This window comes from Schistocerca gregaria, chromosome 7 (assembly GCF_023897955.1).
Source record: "Schistocerca gregaria isolate iqSchGreg1 chromosome 7, iqSchGreg1.2, whole genome shotgun sequence".
NCBI lineage: Eukaryota > Metazoa > Arthropoda > Insecta > Orthoptera > Acrididae > Schistocerca > Schistocerca gregaria.
In genome coordinates, this window is record NC_064926.1 from 399,354,988 (window position 1) to 399,376,352 (window position 21,365).

At 39.4% G+C, this 21,365-nt stretch overlaps 1 protein-coding gene across 4 annotated transcripts in view; it reads left to right on the plus strand.

The window, feature by feature from the left end:
• The window catches only part of LOC126282195 (putative helicase MOV-10), a 294,822-nt gene that overhangs the window by 261,497 nt on the left and 11,960 nt on the right, over window positions 1-21,365 (plus strand). For all 4 annotated transcript variants that reach the window (XM_049981725.1, XM_049981728.1, XM_049981726.1 and 1 more), the window contains one exon: window positions 6,641-6,848. In XM_049981725.1, the coding sequence (XP_049837682.1) occupies window positions 6,641-6,848 (208 nt within the window). The remainder of the gene's footprint in view (window positions 1-6,640; window positions 6,849-21,365) is intronic.

Sequence of the window (21,365 nt, forward strand, 5' to 3'; positions counted from 1 at the left end):
TTCACATCAAATCCTGAAATATTGTTTTGTGTACTAAGTATGCTGTTCAATACCTTCCTCACACCACACAGCATATTCTCTGCCTATTTATACAGGGTGTTACAAAAAGGTTCGGCCAAACTTTCAGGAAACATTCCTCACACACAAGTAAAGAAAAGATGTTATGCGGACATGTGTCTGGAAACGCTTAATTTCCATGTTGGAGCTCATTTTAGTTTCGTCAGTATGTACTGTACTTCCTCGATTCACCACCAGTTGGCCCAGTTGAAGAAAGGTAATGTTGACTTCGGTGCTTGTGTTGACATGCGACTCATTGCTCTACAGTACTAGCATCAAGCACATCAATATGTAGCATCAACAGGTTAGTGTTCATCACGAACGTGGTTTTGCAGTCAGTGCAATGTTTACAAATGAAGAGTTGGCAGATGCCCATTTGATGTATGGATTACCACGGGGCAACAGCCGTGGTGCAGTATGTTTGTATCGAGACAGATTTCCAGAACAAAGGTGTCCCGACAGGAAGATGTTCGAAGCAATTGATCGGCGTCATAGGGAGCACGGAACATTACAGCCTATGACTCGCGACTGGGGAAGACCTAGAACGATGAGGACACCTGCAATGGACGAGGCAATTCTTCGTGCAGTTGATGATAACCCTAATGTCAGCATCAGAGAAGTTGCTGCTGTACAAGGTAAAGTTGACCACGTTACTGTATGGAGAGTGCTACGGGAGAACCAGTTGTTTCCGTACCATGTACAGCGCACTATCAGCAGCTGATTGGCCTCCACGGGTACACTTCTGCGAATGGTTCATCCAACAATGTGTCAATCCTCATTTCAGTGCAAATGTTCTCTTTATGGATGAGGCTTCTTTCCAACGTGATCAAATTGTAAATTTTCACAATCAACATGTGTGGGCTGATGAGAATCCGCACACAATTGTGCAATCACGTTATCAACACAGATTTTCTGTGAATGTTTGGGTAGGCATTGTTGGTGATGTCTTGATTGGGCCCCATGTTCTTCCACCTACACTCAATGGAGCACGTTATCATGATTTCATATGGGATACTCTACCTGTGCTGCTAGAACATGTGCCTTTACAAATACAACACAACATGTGGTTCATGCATGATGGAGCTCCTGCACATTTCAGTCGAAGTGTTCGTACGCTTCTCAACAACAGATTCGGTGACCGATGGATTGGTACAGGCGGACCAATTCCATGGCCTCCACGTTTTCCTGACCTCAACCCTCTTGACTTTCATTTATGGGGGCATTTGAAAGCTCTTGTCTACGCAACCCTGGTACCAAATGTAAGACAATTTCGTGCTCGTATTGTGGACGGCTGTGATACAATACGCCATTCTCCAAGACCGCATCAGGGATTCCATGCGACGGAGGGTGGATGCATGTCTCCTCGCTAACGGAGGACATTTTGAACATATCCTGCAACAAAGTGTTTGAAGACACACTGGTACGTTCTGTTGCTGTGTGTTTCCATTCCATGATTAATGTGATTTGAAGAGAAGTAATAAAATGAGCTCTAACATGGAAAGTAAGCATTTCCGGACACATGTCCACATAACATATTTTCTTTCTTTGTGTGTGAGGAATGTCTCCTGAAAGTTTGGCCATACCTTTTTGTAACACCCTGTGTGTGCGAAAGCGCTGGCAGGTCAATAGACTCACAAACATACACACAAAATTCCTTCCTATGTTATAAAAATAGATGTTTTCCTGAATCTTTTGTGTACATTTGGTTGATCCACAATGACCAAAACTCTCATGTGTATAAGTAATTAAAATATCAATACATTGTTCCGGCCAACATAGTTTCCTATAATCTGAGTCAGTCTTATGTCTCCTGAATAAAATACCCTTGTGTACCTTATAATATTGTTCCATCTTTTCTCCTCCTTTCATATCCAAAGTGCTCTTAACCATTTTCCAATTCTGATCATGATTTTGATACCTGTGGATGTCTCAGCAAATTTTCAAGATTTCTTTTTCCTCTTTCACACCTCAAGCACATAATTTTAAACTCTTTCTCTAAAGTTGTTAGATGATTCACTCCCTAAAGGTAGCGTAGACAAATCATCAGCAACTAGATTGTCTGTGTCCTTAATGTATCTGATTTCATAATTGAACTGCTGTTTAAACAAGGCCCAGCGAGTAATTCTGTTATGGTACATCTTACACGCCTGGAGATAACATAATGCTTTGTGATCAGTATAGATGATGACTTTGTGACCTAGTAGATAATTTTTAAACTTGTTGAATGCCCAATGTACTGCCAAAAGTTCTTTCTCAGTTACAGTGTATGTCTTTTCATGCCTCTGCAATACTCTGTTAGCAAATGCAACAGATCTACGTTCAATGACACCATCGACTTCAAACTTCTGAAATAAATGAGCACCCAAACCAACATCACTAAAGTCAGCCGTAATACAAAAAGGAAGAGACAAATCCGGTCTGAACAATATCTGACTTTGACACAACTGGCCATTGATCTCATAAAAAGGATCCTGACATTCCTGATTCCAATCCCAAACAGTACTCTTCTTCAAAGCTTGGCTGCTACAAAATTTCCTGTGGAATCCAATTAACCCTAAAAATATTTAAGCTGTTTTTTGTTGCCAGGAGTAGGAAAATTAGCAATAGCATCAAGTTTCTCTTTATCAGGTGCAATTCCTTTCTCAGATATAACATGTCCTAAAAATTTAACTTCTTCCACACCAAATTTACACTTACCATTTTCAAAGTCGTACCTCCTGATTCCAATTTTGAAAACGCATCTCGTAAGATATCTAAATTTTGTTCCCAAATCTTTTCAGTAACCAAAATTTCATCAACATACACAATTAATTTTGAACTCCCTTCACTTCCCAAAACAGAATCCAGAACTCTTGTGAATTCAGCTACAGGTACATTTAGCCCAAATGGCACCACACAATATTGAAAACACTTACCTCCATACAAAAATGCAGTATTTTCTAGAATTAGTTTCAAGTGGGATTTAGTGAAATCCAGTGGTCAAGTCCAAACTACTCGTGTATTTTACATAATCAGATTTGTGTAACAGCTCATACATGTTCTTGGGATGGTCATTCTCTCTGATAAGAAACTTATTAAGATGTCTTAGAGTCCAAAAAATTCTCACTCCACCATTTCTCGTACTTACCAGAACCAAAGGATTATCGTAAGCACTCCTACTTCTCTCAATTACCCCCCCCCCCCCCCCCTCCCACGTTTCCAATTTCTGAATTTATTTCTCAACATCTTTCCTTTTTGAAAATGGTATTTTATGTAGCTTGAGAAAGAAAGGACGATAGTCCCTAAGGTAAAGCATGCACTTATAGCGTCTCACTATTCCTGGTCTTTTACTAAACAAATTAAGAGTTGTAGCTTCCCTAACTTTAGAATCTACTACACTTTCAAATTTCTGATTCCCAATCTCATCAAAATCTGTAACGTCATAAAAACACCCGGTACTCACCTTGGTTCACAATGTTTTGCAAATAATTATATTTTCCCACAGTTTAAAATACAGAAATTAATTTTCACATAAGTGTTACTTTTAGGTTCCAAAATAAACAACTCTTTAGCATTCCATCCAAAACATGCCTCAACTTTCACTATCCAATCCATACTGAGAATTATATTTTCTTCCAGATTAAGAATCACTAAGCATCCATGTTCAAAGGTTTTGTCTTCTATACTAAAAGTTAAAGTTAAAAATACCAGAGATTGTACCAAGTTGCTTTGCTTACCTGTAGCTCCTCTTATCTTTACTCCTAAATGGGCATTTCCACAAAATTCTTACTATACTTGATCTTTCACAAATTGGGCTACCAGTATCAATCAAACAGTTATCTTCCCATTGATCAGTCTTAATTTTAATGCAAGGACAACCAAAATTTGAATCATCTTCTCTGTTGTGAGGCACTTCATGCATAAGATCACTTTCAGTTTCATCAAATCCACACTGTCTTTACAGGGTTTTATCAACTTTGCTGGCATCATAGCATTACTTTGGTTACTCATGTTATCAGGTAAAGATTGAACACAGTGAATAGATTCACGGCACAACTAATATCACTTGTTACAGAAGGAACACTAAACACATTACTGTCAAAATTACACATCCTGCTTAGACCTGTTTCACTTCATTCCACCAGTTTGGATGCAAATTCTGACTAACCATAGCTAACTTATTCCAGAATTCACAGTTATCTATGTTATCATCAATCTGGTCCCAATCAAACTTCAAAAAGTTTTCACTTTTATTCTGTAGGCTAACTTATAACTCAGCTTTACTGTTTGGATCATTACTCTGCATGACATTAATGAGAAACTGTTTTGACTGGATTGGTATTTCATGACTCTTACTTACAGCTTAACAACATCATATACCTCATCTACCTTATCTGTATTGTCAACATAATTCACAAATAACTCTGAAACTTCATTATTCTTAAACTTCACAAATACCTGATACTCATCATCATTATAATCCTCCAAAATTACTTCAACAACAACATCTCCATCAAAGTCACTTACCTCACCTACATTCATTTGCAATAAGCCACCAGTCTCAGACTTACCAATCTTAGTGATTCCACAGCTCTCGTTCACATCTACATAAAAAATATCACCTATTTCAGATCCAGTACAGTCATCACATGCTTTACATGTTTTCCACCCAAGAGAAGAAAGCACTAGTACATACTATATCAAAATTCTCACTAATATCACATTCTGATATGTGATTAGTACCTACATCACCATACTTACACATAGTATCCCAAAATTTTTGATCAAAACATAAATGAAAAATCTGATATTCCTTCTGTTCAATTTCAGATACATTTGCCATATCATTAACACTGTTATTATTGCCTAATTGCAAGTGTAACTTGCCGGTGCTGTGCTTGTTGTTTTTCCTCACTCCAGAACTGTTGACCTTCACTGGGGTGAACTGCTGTTTCCTGAGTAGTTACTTCTATAATTGTTTCCCCTATTAAAACGCTCATGATTATCTGCATTATTCCTGCCCTACTGATGTTCAAAATTTCTCTCTTATTGACGCTTTACAACTTCAACCAGGGATATCAAAAAGGAAAGATAAGTTTCCTTGCAGTAAGTCAGGAAAATTCAGTGACATCAACTGGAATTAAATCTTATTTGGATTCTGGAGCTACAGAGCACTTAATGAGTAGTAATTTATGTTTGAAAAACTTGTTGGAACAAAATTAATATTGCAAAGTCTGAAACATTTCTATATGCTAAATTTGTTGGTGAAGTTGAAGTTATAAGTTATGTGAATGGCAAGAAAATTATGATTTTGAGCAAGAAAATTATTATTTTGATCACAGATTTTCTGTGAGTTTCAGCCTTCACCTATAACCTGCTGTCAGTACGTAAATTAGAATTGAAAGGTTGGCAAGCAGTTTTTGAGAGCTTTAATGATAGTATTCATAAGGGCAATGTGACTCCTGCCGATGTACAGCACAGTGAGTCAGATATGTAAACACTAAATTTTATACATAAGGAATTATAGTGCCCTTGTAGTTTTACCACCACCATAGATGAATGAATTATGACATGAAAGGTTGGTTCACCTGAATTACGATAATATTCCTAAGTTCCAGACGCACATTGACAGAATTAACTTAAATTTGGCAAGTCACATGATGATCACGTCATACATGTATTGAAGGAAAATGGACATCACAGTCCCATGAAACATGAGAATAAAAACAAGCGGACCACTATAACTTATCCATGGTGATATAATTGGACCAATTACTCCAAGTAATCTCCAACTCTATAAAAATCTCAAGGTGTTAACATTAGTGCAGAAGTGAATCAGATGAATGGGTACACAAATAACAGACAACCTAAGAGAGCACATTAAATGTCACTTAGATAATGTAGTGTAAGATTGAATTTCAGCACTTTTGGGCATGTCATTCTATCCTGTCGAAGAATAGCTTCATAAAAACTCTTCAGTTTTATGTTTTTGGTTAATGTGTAGTTAGAATTAACACTGTAATGTAATCTCACTATATTGCACTTAAATTAAATGCACATCCTTAACTTCTTTTCCACATCCAGAAACCACTTTCTGTGGATCTGTTGAATAGGACTAATGTAATGTATAAAAGGATAGAGCTATACCTAGTAAGCTGACAAAAATCAGTTGTTAAAAAAAAAGTAATAGAGAAATGGCCTAAGAAATCAAAAGCCAGTTCATCACCAAATACATATAATTTTGCAGAACATTAGGAAATGTTTTCCTATCTAATATTAGCAAATTCTGCCAAGCAGTTGTGGAAAATTCAGTTAAAGTGATAGAAATGTTACTCCAACAGTTTATTTGTTTAATCGTGTGACTTGTTTTTAATCAGATTTATTATAAACTGTTACTGTTTTTGTTTTTCAACACTCTGTAATGGTCATGTTTAATGAGAGATTCATTATAATATTTACTGATGTTTTAGACAAAAAAGTGATAGCCAAAAATTATTTGTAATTTCCTCTAGCAGGTATTATGCATAGCACATTGAATTTGTATGAACAAATGATTGTGGTGGTAATAAAAGAAAGGTACTAATAAGAAACTATTTCATTACAGAGATTCAATGTGGCTGTGACTCGCCCAAAAGCTCTGCTAATTGTTATCGGAAATCCTGATGTACTTCAACATGATCAATGTTGGAGGAAACTTATTGAATTTTGCCATAAAAATGGTGCTTGCACAGGGTGTAAATTACAGCTGCAAGCAGACCACATCCCCAGTATTGATGATGACTTCAACTTCAAATTTGCAGGCCTCAGTTTGGGTAAGAAAACTAAGCCCTACTCAAAAATTTTTTTGAAGCAGTCACTTAAGACTGAGGCCACTGTTTGTGTGTTCTTTTTACACTGATGGTGGTGTATTGTGGTTACTAAAATGTTCACTTTGCAGAGGACGATTCTGACTTACGTAAATTTTAATAATAATAATATTTTGTTCCAAAATATCCCCCAACATTTTGTCAGGTTTGTTGTGCTTTTGGTCCAAGAACCTTTTGATGAACCTGGTGTGCAGAAGTCCAGTCCTCTGTAGATGATGCTGTCATTTCCACTAGGCTTAGATGAATTCCATTCGTGTCATGAGTGTGCAGATAGCTTGCTGATAACATCATTTATGACCATGCATGGCTCTTAGTTAAGGACTCCGAGGTAGAGCTGACCAAAAATATATATTTAGATATATTTATCGATAGTGAATTACAGAATGTTAACCAGCATTTTGAATACTTCGACATGGATTTAAATACTGACAGTCAACATTTTTGTAACTGTTGATATTGAGTCATGTTTTTTGAACAGACAGTGACTAGCTTTAAGGCTGTAGCAGTGTTTTGCAGGCATGGTTTCTGTGGGGTACAGGTTTTCAGTCTTCAGGGCCTCTGAAAGGCTCAATTTTGTCAGGACTGGCTCTCCCAAGGCCGTCAGTAGTTCCAGTGGAATGTTGTCTACTCCTGGGGCCTTGTTTCGACTCACGTCTTTCAGTGCTCTGTCAAAATCTTCACGCAGTATTGTATCTCTCATTTCATCTTCATCTACATCCTCTTCCGTCACAGCCAGCACGAACTTTTGCCTTCCGCCCAGGGATTTGCGACCCCACCACGGTCCGCCAATCACCTTCAGGCAAGTGACGACTGGCAGGGAAATCCGAATCAGAGGGTGCAATGGCATCAGAGATCCCAGGCCATGCTACAGGTTTCAGAGGCGCCAAAGCGCTCGCCTCGGGTGTCCCAATGTCACCGTGGCCCAGGGCAACAGCCTGGAGTCTGTCAACCATGGCCAACAGAGCTTCCAGCTGTTCACAGATGGTGGCCAATTCCCCCTGAATCCGTGCACAATAGGCGCAGTCCCTATACATCCCTAACATTTTTCCCCCTCTCTTTTTATCTTGCAAGCTGTTCAAAACCAACAAATGACTAATGACTATGGAAATTTACGCTATTCAGGTACTAAAACGCGATGCTACAACTCTCAAATACTATAATATGCCCAAAATTTGTGGATTAAACAATGCAAGTACCCAAATACATGCAAAGAAACTAAGAATTAAACTATAAAACTAATGAGTGAGCTAAGAGTTTGACTTGCTGCTGGCTGCTGCTTATCCAACGGCGACAGGGAGCTTACTCAAATTCTGATAAAATTCTCATTGTTACCACAATAAATTACTTCCGCATTGATTCCACTTTTATTGTTCGTTGCAAAGAACTATAACCATGCGCCAACAGCAAACATTTTTTGCAACATTGTACGAAGCAGTCAACTTGTCCATAGTGTCGATCACCTCCACCTATGGTGCTGCTATAAAATGTTAAAAGGGATGACATCCATGTATCCCCAGTGGCAGCATCTACTGATCTATCTTCATGCCCCATTCGGATCTCCGGGCAGGGACTACTCAAGAGGACGTTGTTATCAGGAGAAAGAAAACTGGTGTTCTACGGGTCAGAGCATGGAATGTCAGATCCCTTAATCGGACAGGTAGGTTAGAAAATTTAAAAAGGGAAATGGATAGGTTAAAGTTAGATACAGTGGGAATTAGTGAAGTTCAGTGGCAGGATGAACAAGACTTCTGGTCCGGTGAATACAGGGTTATAAGTAGAAAATCAAATAGGGGTAATACAGGAGTAGGTTTAATAATGAATTAAAAAAGTAGAAATGTGGGTAAGCTACTACAAACACCATAGTGAACGCATTATTGTGGCCAACATAGATACGAAGCCCATGCCTACCACAATAGTACAAGTTCATATGCTAACCAACTCCGCAAATGACGAAGAGATTGATGAAATGTATGATGAGATAAAAGAAGTTATTCAGACAGTGAAGGGAGACGAAAATTTAATAGTCATGGGTGACTGGACTTCAATAGTAGGAGAAGGAAGAGACGGAAATGTAGTAGGTGAATAAGGAATTGGGTTAAGGAATGAAAGAGAAAGCTGCCTGGTAGAATTTTGCACAGAGCATAAGTTAATCATAGCTAACACTTGGTTCAAGAAACATAAAAGAAGGTTGTACACATGGAAGAAGCCTGGAGATACTAGAAGGTGTCAGATAGATTATATAATGGTAAGACAGAGATTTAGGAACCAGGTTTTAAATTGTAAGACATTTCCAGGTACAGATGTGGACTCCGACCACAACCTGTTGGTTATGAACTGTAGATTAAAACTGAAGAAACTGCAAAAAGGTGGGAATTTACGGAGATGGGACCTGGATAAACTGACTAAACCAGAGGTTGTACAGAGTTCCAGGGAGAGCATAAGGGAGCAATTGACAGGAATGGGGGAAAGAAATACAGTAAAAGAAGAATGGGTAGCTCTGTGGGAAGTAGTGAAGGCAGCAGAGGATCAAGTAGGTAAAAAGACGAGGGCTGCTAGAAATCCTTGGGTAACAGAAGAAATATTGAATTTAATTGATGAAAGGAGAAAATATAAAAATGTAGTAAATGAAGCAGGCAAAAAGGAATACAAACTTCCCAAAAATGAGATCGACAGGAAGTGCAAAATGGCTAAGCAGGGATGGCTAGAGGACAAATGTAAGGATGTAGAAGCTTATCTCACTAGGGGTAAGATAGATACTGCCTACAGGAAAATTAAAGAGACCTTTGGAGAGAAGAGAACCACGTGTATGAATATCAAGAGCTCAGACGGAAACCCAGTTCTAAGCAAAGAAGGGGAAGCAGAAAGCTGGAAGGAGTATATTGAGGTTCTATACAAGGGCAGTGTTCTTGAGGACAATATTATGGAAATGGAAGAAGATGATATGGAAGATGTGGTACTGTGTGAAGAGTTTGACAGAGCACTGAAAGACCTAAGGCAAAACAAGGCCCCGGTAGTAGTCCACATTCCATTAGAACTACCGATAGCCTTGGGAGAGCCAGCCCCAACAAAACTCTACCATCTGGTGAGCAAGATGTATGAGACATGCGAAATACCCTCAGACTTCAAGAAGAATATCATAATTCCAATCCCAAAGAAAGCAGGTGCTGACATATGTGAAAATTACCGAACTATCGGTTTAATAAGTCACGGCTGCAAAATACTAACGTGAATTCTTCACAGACAGATGGAAAAACTGGTAGAAGCTGACCTCGGGGAGGATCAGTTTGGATTCCGTAGAAATATTGGAACACGTGAGGCAATACTGACCCTATAACTTATTTTACAGAATAGATTAAGGATAGGCAAACCTACATATCTAGCATTTGTGGACTTAGAGAAAGGTTTTGACAATGTTGATTGGAATGGTCTCTTTCAAATTCTGAAGGTGGCAGGGGTAAAATACAGGGAGCAAAAGGCTATTTACCATTTGTGCAGAAAGCAGATGGCAGTTATAAGAGTTGAGGGGCATGAAAGGGAAGCAGTGGTTGGGAAGGGAGTGATACAGGGTTGTAGCCTATCCCCGATGTTATTCAATCTGTATATAAACTTTGAAGTTCACCAATGACATTGTAATTCTTTCAGAGACAGCAAAGGACCTGGAACAGCAGCTGAATGGAATGGACAGTGTCTTTGAAGGAGAATATAAGATGAACATCAACAAAAGCAAAACGAGGATAATGGAATGTAGTTGAATTAAATCGGGTGATGCTGCAGGAATTAGATTAAGAAATGAGACGCTTAAAGTAGTAAAGGAGTTTTGCTATTTAGGAAGTAAAATAACTGATGATGGTCGAAGTAGAGAGGATATAAAATGTAGACTGGCAATGGCAAGAAAAAGGTTTCTGAAGAACAGAAATTTGTTAACATTGGGTATAGATCTAAGTGTCAGGAAGCCAATTCTGAAAGTATTTGTTTGGAGTGTAGCCATGTATGGAAGTGAAACGTGGACGATAAATAGTTTAGACAAGAAGAGAATAGAAGCTTTCGAAATGTGGTGCTACTGAAGAATGCTGAAGATTAGATGGGTAGATCGCATAACTAATGAGGAGGTATTGAATAGAATTGGGGAGAAGAGAAATTGTGTCACAACTTGATTAGAAGAAGGGATCGGTTGGTAGGGCATGTTCTGAGGCATCAAGGGATCACCAGTTTAGATTCAGAAGTATGTAGGTTGCAGTAGGTACTGGGAGATGAAGAAGCTTGCACAGGATAGAGTATCATGGAAGCTGCATCAAACCAGTTTCTGGACTGAAGACAACAACAACAACAAAAACAGTTTTCTATTTTTCTGTGGTAGAGCCAATTTCAGAAAATTTTGAGGGAAGTTTCACCTCTCCACTGCGGGTAATGAATCATCTGGCAGGGTGTGTGCCTGAAATCTTCTGCAATAACAGCAGGTCATTATTTCTCCTAATATCAGGATGATCTCAGTAGATGCAGCTTGTGTTAATGCCATCAGCTTTCACATCACCTTTGAGGAAGAGACATCAGCCGTAACTTGAGAATGAATAAAGTTGTGCCCTGATGACAGGCACCAATGTTTTAGTTGTGTAATTCTCTATTTGTTTGGCCTGTCACACGACTCCCTTTGCATTTGGAAAATACAAGTTGCATCTAAGATGATGGCTTCCAAAACTGCCTTATGTTAATAACTTAGCATCACAGTATTTTCCCCTCCTGCATTTCATAATACTTGACTGTAAATACCTGTTTATACACGTCCTTTTGTTTTAGAAGGTGTATTCCACAAAATCTTGTACTCTACCAAGCCTTATTCGGCTATAGTGCTGCTCATGTAGTGCTTTTATTAATGGCAGAGCTTTCGTGCCATTTCAGTCAGAGCTACCGAGTAGTTACAGTTAATAGTGATTGAGAGAATTTCAAACAGCCAGCCTCTGTGGTCTTAGGATAGTGTCACTTCCTCAAATCCCACATATAGGGTGAGGTATCTATTTTACTTAGGTATGTTTTTGTGCACTAAAGATATTGATAATCAGTTTTCAGTTTGATTCTTCAGATTCTCCTGACGTATTCCTTGCTTGAACAGTAACGCGTGTACTGCTGGTCCATAGTGTCCAACGAGCACAATATTTTGCCGATCAGACATGTCGCCATCATCAGGTGCGCTGACGAACTGAGCTCATGAGGGCGGGCGGCCGTCTTAAATCCCCTCCCCCTGTGAGGTGTTTTCTCTGCAGCACGCAGCCATGCGGGGCGATCGCTGAGATGCTGGCGTCTGTGGTGGCATCGGTGTAATTGCCTCGTCCGGCCTGGTCGCCCGTTCATTTTCTTTGCTTAGCGTCTTTTAAATTATACTCAATGGTGGTTCCCATGCCCTGCTGATGTTATAGCTGCAATCTCAGTTCATGAAACTGTCCCTGGTACGAATTTTGATAGCCTCTCTAATGACGCTGTTCCAGTATTTAGATGTCTGTGCCAAGACTCTGGTAAGTAGGTAGTCCATTTCGTGACTTTTGGACAAACAGTGCTCAGCGACTGCCAACTTGTTGGGGTGCCTCTGATGTTCTCAGCAGTGATCTTCAGCACTGTGCACTGTCTGTCCAGTATAAGTCTTCCCACACTGACACGGAATGTGGTATATGCCAGCCTTCCGCAAACTGAGATCATCTTTGACGCTTCGTCATAATGCTGGTGTTTTATTGGGTGGGCGAAAGACAGTTTTGAGGTGTTCCCGCTCATGGGACAGACTCTCAGTGTCAGAGATTGTGTGCGCCGAGTGCACCAGTGTTTTTTTGCACCCTATTCCTCTGCGAAGGGTGGTGGCAGCTATCCGCATGCAAATACAGTTCGGTGTGCTATTTCTTCCTGTATTCCCCGTGGCCCAGTGTGCTCTGGGAGTTTGTGCGGTGATTAAGGGTGGCTATGTAGTACTAGTGTGCAAGACTCACACTCCCCCTTGGCTATTGAACTTACTCGGAGTTGCTTCACCAGTCTTCATCTCAGGATAGCTGGCTGTGATGTTCTGCACAACTTCTTCTTCGAAGATAAGATGCTACCCTGGAGGAATATTTTTTTTATACATTTAAAATAACTCTGTAGACTTGAGAATACTTTGAACTCAATCTCACTGTATTTTCGTCACACATAACAGTTTTCCTACAACTAAAACATTTTTCGTAATCTCGACGCCTTCCGGTACATCAGAAATTATCACATTCATTTTTCCATAAATACAATCTATAAATCTCTCCAAGTTTAACAAGACAACTGCCCGGACCTTACAAGTGTAAGAGAATGAATGAATAAGTAATTTTCTCAGGTAATTGTCTCTTCTCTTCTTTCAACAACATTCAGATGTTCACAATAATGTTTGACGCCACACGGAGTATGGCGTGTTTATTCCTTGAGCTGGACGTGTAACTTCTTAGGTGGGCTTGGTGACTTCCTGCCAGCGCTGATCATCCATCCGATACACATCCGTCCTGCACACACATAATTGTGGTGCAGTAGATACAGTTGTACTTTACCACACTCATCTCTAAAATAATGCTTGTTCAAGACGGTGGAAATATGAGGGTCTCTTGAATTTACCCCAAAATTCTTAAGACACTACATATCCCTCCCCATAGCTTGAACACACGATATTTTATACATGTTCATTATGTACATCAATATTGTATTCATACAATATTACTTTACGTTCCATCAATTTATACAACTTTTTTCTAGCCATCGGGTACTTCATATGTAGCTCTCTTTCCTTTCTCATGTTAATACCATAATAATCATGGACCTATTGATCAATGTAAACTTTGTAAGGACAAGAATCTTTCTGATACCTTTCCAATCGTAAATTCCAAGTGTGCATTACCCAAGCGCATGCTGTTGTTTGTTCTTATTTCGTGTACTGCTTTTTCTAAGTATGGATTTATTCAATACCTATTACAATCTGGAGGAACTCTGGGTAAAGAAAGGTGTTCTTTTCAGTACATGTAACTTCACACAAACATGACAATGCAAATGGAAATGAGAATTCAAACTTACCAGAATAATATCTACAAAATGTGTGTTTTTTGTCACGATACTGCCCTTTTCCTTTAGGCACAACTAGAATATCTGGAAAAAAAAAACAGGAATTTTTTCATCCGAGAGAAAACTGGGAAAAACGCGGGAATTGTTTAGAATTCCGGGAATTTTTCATTGTTTTAGTTTTCAGTTAAATTTTTGTGATTTTGACTGGTAAGAACCAATACTCTAACAATACTGTATCCTGCTACTGCAGAATAATACTGCAGCAACAAAACATGAACGAGAGAAGGAAAAAAGATAACAAAAATACAATTTAAGTTGCAAAGGAAATGCGCCGTATACAACAACAAAACGGTGCTCATACAAGCGTCTGCAAACAGCAAAGTGTGTCAAAGGCTTTGGGAAGACTATATAAAGCTTTGTCACAACAAATTACATCCGGTGAGTGTGGCGTGACAACTGTTTAAATTAGCTTTGTTTGAGCAGTTGTGGGCGGGCTCTTGCTCAGGCGCAGTTGAGTTGCGTATGAGTAGTACCTTCTCCCGCTTCTGATTACAGAAGTGTGGCTGGGCGCCGCTACTTAATATTGCCCCGGTTCGAAAATTAGTAAATCTGGGGCTGCTGCACAGAGCAGTCTGAGTTGTGGTGGGGAGTTGGGTCGTCATTGTCTCCATGTGACCTGTGTTTACGTTTAGTGATTTTTGTTGTTTCCTCTTCATTTATTGCTCTCACGTTAAATTATAACAAAACGGATTTTTGTGGCCGGGAGCTATCAGACATTTACATCGTTATTAAAAATTTTACTTGCAAATTTGTGTGATGTATCTTAAAGTGTAACAAGCACAAGAAAGATCAACATTATATGTGGAAGCTTAGCTTCTCTTCCAACTTATTAATCTTCGAGACCAATATTACATGTGAATGCCATGTATATTAATTTAAACCATTAACTTTTCTTATTTGTGTGTTCGTGCTACGTAACAGTGATTTTGCTATTGGCTGACTACATCACGTGTCCTGTGCTGTCATCAGCTGGCGAGATCACGTGACATGAGCTATGACTGGCTTACAAAAACACATCGCAATTTCGATTTCAATGCATCGGAAAGTGACATGCAGTGTTTGGTGGAATTCGAATTTATACCTTCGTAATACGAAAATATGCAGCGTACATGTTGCTGCACATCAAAGGTCTTTCAAAACATGTTTTTTCTCCTGAGTTTCGTTTTCTAAAGTGCCGGAAAATTCTACTTCGGTATATAAAACTATAAACATTCATAGGATTGATGAGTTTTACAGTGCCGAATAAGAGTGCACTGTCACTTAACATGGAAAAAGTGTATTTTTACCCAGGAGAAAGTGTATTTTTTACTGGGAAATCCGAGAAAAATCTGGGAATGTTTTTTCCTTGTCCACGTATACACCTTGCTGACATATGGGTTGATACTATGAAAGCACTTCCTCCTTCTATTTTGGAAAGTACATCCCTTTACACAAATTCCTAACATACTATGGTACAGGTCTACCCCTTCTTGGTGCCCCTGCCTGCACAGTATAGATCAGCCTTTCTTGAGTCTACCTACCTGCCCTCTTCCATCCAATCAATGCTGGGTGCCCCTTCCTCCTCCTTCCTGAGTGGGCTTCATAGTCCATAAGACTAGCATACATCTTTATTTACCCAAGAATCCAAATACCTCTCAGAGAAATTAACATCCTACTTCACTCCTTACACTCGCTTCTCAATACTTTCTTTAACCCTTTAGAGTCCTCCATTACTCTTCCAGTCCTATTTTCCCAATAGACACCACACTTGGAAATATTATTTATACACACACACATACCTACACCTACTTATACTCTGCTTGTCCCATTATCCTACATTTTGTCAGAATAGTCAGACTGACACCAATTCCGTCCACTTAAGTATACGATGTAGCATAACGAACCACAATATGTTCCTCTTTCTCTCATGTGTACTAGTGTAATACCATCATCATAACCATAAATACTCTTAGCGTTTACATGTTGTTCTTGTTATTGTCTTCAGTCCTGAGACTGGTTTGATGCAGCTCTCCATGCCACTCTATCCTGTGCAAGCTTCTTCATCTCCCAGTACCTACTGCAACCTACATCCTTCTGAATCTGCTTAGTGTATTCATCTCTTGGTCTCCCTCTACGATTTTTACCCTCCACGCTGCCCTCCAATGCTAAATTTGTGATCCCTTGATGCCTCAGAACATGTCCTACCAACCGATCCCTTCTTCTAGTCAAGTTGTGCCACAAACTTCTCTTCTCCCCAATCCTATTTAATACCTCCTAATTAGTTACGTGATCTATCCACCTTATCTTCAGCATTCTTCTGTAGCACCACATTTCGAAAGCTTCTATTCTCTTCTTGTCTAAACTATTTATCGTCCACGTTTCACTTCCATACATGGCTACACTCCAAACAAATACTTTCAGAATTGGCTTCCTGACACTTAAATCTATACTCAATGTTAACAAATTTCTCTTCTTCAGAAACCTTTTTCTTGCCATTGCCAGTCTACATTTTATATCCTCTCTACTTCGACCATCATCAGTTATTTTACTTCCTAAATAGCAAAACTCCTTTACTACTTTAAGTGTCTCATTTCCTAATCTAATTCCCTCAGCATCACCCGATTTAATTTGACTAAATTCCATTATCCTCGTTTTGCTTTTGTTGATGTTCATCTTATATCCTCCTTTCAAGACACAGTCCATTCCGTTCAACTGCTCTTCCAAGTCCTTTGCCGTCTCTGGCAGAATTACAATGTCATCGGCGAACCTCAAAATTTTTACTTCTTCTCCATGAATTTTAATACCTACTCCAAATTTTTCTTTTGTTTCCTTTACTGCTTGCTCAATATACAGATTGAATAACATCGGGGATAGGCTACAACCCTGTCTCACTCCTTTCCCAACCACTGCTTCCCTTTCATGCCCCTCGACTCTTATGACTGCCACCTGGTTTCTGTACAAATTGTAAATAGCCTTTCGCTCCCGGTATTTTACCCCTGCCACCTTTAGAATTTGAAAGAGAGTATTCCAGTCAACATTGTCAAAAGCTTTCTCTAAGTCTACAAATGCTAGAAACGTAGGTTTGCCTTTTCTTAATCTTACTTCTAAGATAAGTCATAAGGTCAGTATTGCCTCACGTGTTCAAACATTTCTACGGAATCCAAACTGATCCTCCCCGAGGTCCGCATCTACCAGTTTTTCCATTTGTCTTTAAAGAATTCATGTTAGTATTTTGCAGCTGTGACTTATTAAATTGATTGTTCGGTAATTTTCACATCTGTGAACACCTGCTTTCTTTGGGATTGGAATTATTATATTCTTCTTGAAGTCTGAGGGTATTTCGCCTGCTTCATACATCTTGCTCACCAGATGGTAGAGTTTTGTCAGGACTGGCTCTCCCAAGGCTGTCAGTAGTTCTAATGGAATGTTGTCTACTCCCGGGGCCTTGTTTCGACTCAGGTCTTTCAGTGCTCTATCAAACTCTACATGCAGTATTATATCTCCCATTTCATCTTCATCTACAGCCTCTTCCATTTCCATAATATTGTCCTCAAGTACATAACCGTTGTATAGATCCTCTATGTACTCCTTCTACCTTTCTGCTTTCCCTTCTTTGCTTGGAATTGGGTTTCCATCTGATGTTTTGATATTCATACACGTGGTTCTCTTCTCTCCAAAGGTCTCTTTAATTTTCCTGTAGGCAGTATCTATCTTACCCCTAGTGAGATAAGCTTCTACATCCTTACATTTGTCCTCTAGCCATCCCTGCTTAGCCATTTTGCACTTCCTGTCGATCTCATTTTTGGGAAGTTTGTATTCCTTTTTGCCTGCTTCATTTACTACATTTTTATATTTTCTCCTTTCATCAATTAAATTCAATATTTCTTCTGTTACCCAAGGATTTCTAGCAGCCCTCGTCTTTTTACCTACTTTTTTCCTCTGCTGCCTTCACTACTTCATCCCTCAGAGCTACCCATTCTTCTTCTACTGTGTTTCTTTCCCCCATTCCTGTCAATTGTTCCCTTATGCTCTCCTTGAAACTCTGTACAACTTCTGGTTCTTTCAGCTTATCCAGATCCCATGTCCTTAAATTCCCACCTTTTTGCAGTTTCTTCAGTTTTAACCTACAGGTCATAACCAATAGATTGTGGTCAGAGTCCACATCTGCCCCTGTAAATGTCCTACAATTTAAAACCTGGTTCCTAATCTCTGTCTTACCATTATATAATCTATCTGATACCTTTTAGTATCTTCAGGATTCTTCCATGTATACAACCTTCTTTTATGATTCTTGAACCAAGTGTTAGCTATGATTAAGTTATGCTCTATGAATAATTCTACCTGACGGCTTCCTCTTTCATTTCTTAGCCCCAATCCATAATCACCTACTATGTTTCCTTCTCACCCTTTTCCTACTGACGAATTCCAGTCACCCATGACTATTAAATTTTCGTCTCCCTTCACTACTTGAATATTTTCTTTTATCTCATCATACATTTCATCAATTTCTTCATCATCTGCAGAGCTAGTTGGCATATAAACTTGAACTACTGTAGTAGGCATGGGCTTTGTGTCTGTCTTGGCCACAATAATGTGTTCACTATGCTGTTTGTAGTAGCTTACCAGCATTCCTATTTTTTTATTCATTATTAAACGTACTCCTGCATTACCCCTATTTGATTTTGTATTTATAACCCTGTATTCACCTGACCAGAAGTCTTGTTCCTCCTGCCACCGAACTTCACTAATTCCCACTATATCTAACTTTAACCTATCTGTTTCCCTTTTTAAATTTTTCTAACCTACCTGCCCGATTAAGGGATCTGACATTCCACACTCCGATGTTTAGAAGCCAGTTTTCTTTCTCCTGAGTAGCCCCCGCCTGGAGATCCGTATGGGGGACTATTTTACCTTTGGAATATTTTACTCAAGAGGACGCCATCATCATTTAATCATACAGTAAAGCTGCATGTCCCTGGGAAAAATTACGGCTGTAGTTTCCCCTTGCTTTCAGCCGTTCGCAGTACCAGCACAGCAAGGTCGTTTTGGTTATTGTTACACGGCCAGATCAGTCAATCATCCAGACTGTTGCCCCTGCAACTACTGAAAAGGCTGTTGCCCCTCTTCAGGAACCACATGTGTGTCTGGCCTCTCAACAGACACCCCTCCGTTGTGGTTGCACCTAACGGTACGGCCATCTGTATCGCTGAGGCACGCAAGCCTCCCCACCAACGGCAAGGTCCATGGTTCATGGGGGGAGCTTTTACATAAATAAATATATCCCTGTACTTACCTTTACGTGATGTGGAACCATCACCTCACATAACCAGGTGCACATACCTATCACTATGTACACACTTTTCTCCCTCCAACACATGATGGTTCCCACATTATCTGAAACTTTACCTTTCCTGTTTGTGTCTTTGTGTGTATGCATATGGGTGGTCGTCTAGCCTGATTTTTTGGCCAGTTTATGGAAAAATAAGTTGAAGGTTGGAAATTGAGAAGGACTTCAATGATAGAAGTGTATGCATATGGACAGAGGGAAAGATAGATTGGTACTCAAAAGAGAAGTAAGAAAGGAAAAAGTAGAAATGGTTGCTAAGATTGAAGAAGAGAAAGAAGATAGCCGCAAAGACAGGTAAACCTTCCCATCCCCTTTTCCCGGGATCCCCACTTCGTCGGTACTTGAGTGAGAAGCTGGAGGAGGTATGATGTTAAACGTCTCCTGCAGAACGGACATTCTCTCCTTTACCTCTGAAGTCCCCGAAGAAAGATCTTCAGAACTCCTATGGAATGGCAAATGGTGACGAATCAGTCACACTTGTCTGCGAGGGTCGTTTGAAAGGTGTAGTGTGTGTCACGTTAGTCATGTTTGTACCTACACTAGCCACCCCTTTCAAAATTTATGTAAACCCTCCCCAGTCATATCACATTTCACAAAAGGTATAAATTATTACATAATAAGTAGAAAACTATGTTTCATATCATCGTAAGTAGAAACTATGTATCGTATCATTATAAGCAGAAACTATGTATCATATCATCATAAGTAGAAATTACGTATCATATCATCCGCAGCAGAAATTATGTATCATATCATCACAAATATCTCATTCTTCCTCTTATCCCGTATCGAATCATTCACATCATTTTTCACAAAGGATATAAAATATCCAGTAGTAGGTAAAAAACTATGTATCATATCGTTGTAAATATAGAAATATTCATATTATATCGTATCCTCCAATAGTTTAGGCCCGAATCAGACCTAACTATATGTTGGTTGGCTAGGCAAAAATATGACCTAACTATACGCGGATTCATGATCCTTGATGACTAAAGCTGGGCATGCTGTCAACTCAATTTTACATCAAGACTAGATCGGAGCATGCTGCCAATTCACTTTTACCTCAAGACTAGAGGAGAGCATGTTGCCAATTTCACTTTCACCTCGAGACTAGAGCAGAGCCTGCTACCAATTCAGTTTTTTCTAGAGACTAGAGCGGAGCTTGCTGCCAATTCACTTTTAAATCGAGACTAGAGCGGAGCATGCATTTGACGTACATATTACTAGGCATTACCAAGTGCTTCAGTCTTGACTCGACACAACAACAAATCCATCAAGGTGATTATATAACTGGTGATCCTAGCGCCTTTAAAAACAAGTAAGACTGAATATAATGACAAGATCATGTACTGCTTCCTCCACAAGAAGCAGTATGACCGTGATATCGGTCATTTGCTGAAACTCTTGCTTGTCCGCCCTGTCAAGATGAGTATGCTGAAGCACTAAACTATATGACAGTATAAGAGGATGAGAACAGAATACAGGAGAGTATAAGACTTGAAGAGAATTTAGTGTGGGAAAACGAATATGGAAGCAACACTGAACCCAACTCGGGATCCGAGGGTCTTCATTCTGCCTGTTAACACAGAATGTTAATGTCCCTGGGGAATAATGTGACTCCATCCCGATCCCATGGATCTGCTCTTAACCTCACTTGAGCTAGTGCAGACTAGTCTCCCCTCAACAAAACAATTACCACTTTACTAGTCAACACTACATTCTGTGAAGCTGCCCCTTTCTGTGTCTTATTCTGGATAAGTTTAAATTCCTGCCACAAATCGTCTATTTCTTTTTTAGTATCATCAAGTTCCAATGCTAAATGTGATGGAACGTTGTCTGTTTTCACCCTCTCAGCAACTTTCCTGTCAATTAATTCCTCTACCTGTTCCTCCAGACCGTTTATATTTATGATGCCTGAGGATACTAGCTTTTCATTAAAATTTCTCTCTACCCCATCTACACAAGTGTTGAAACCTGCAATTTGTGATTGGACAATAGGGATCAGTTTGTCTTGTCTTTCA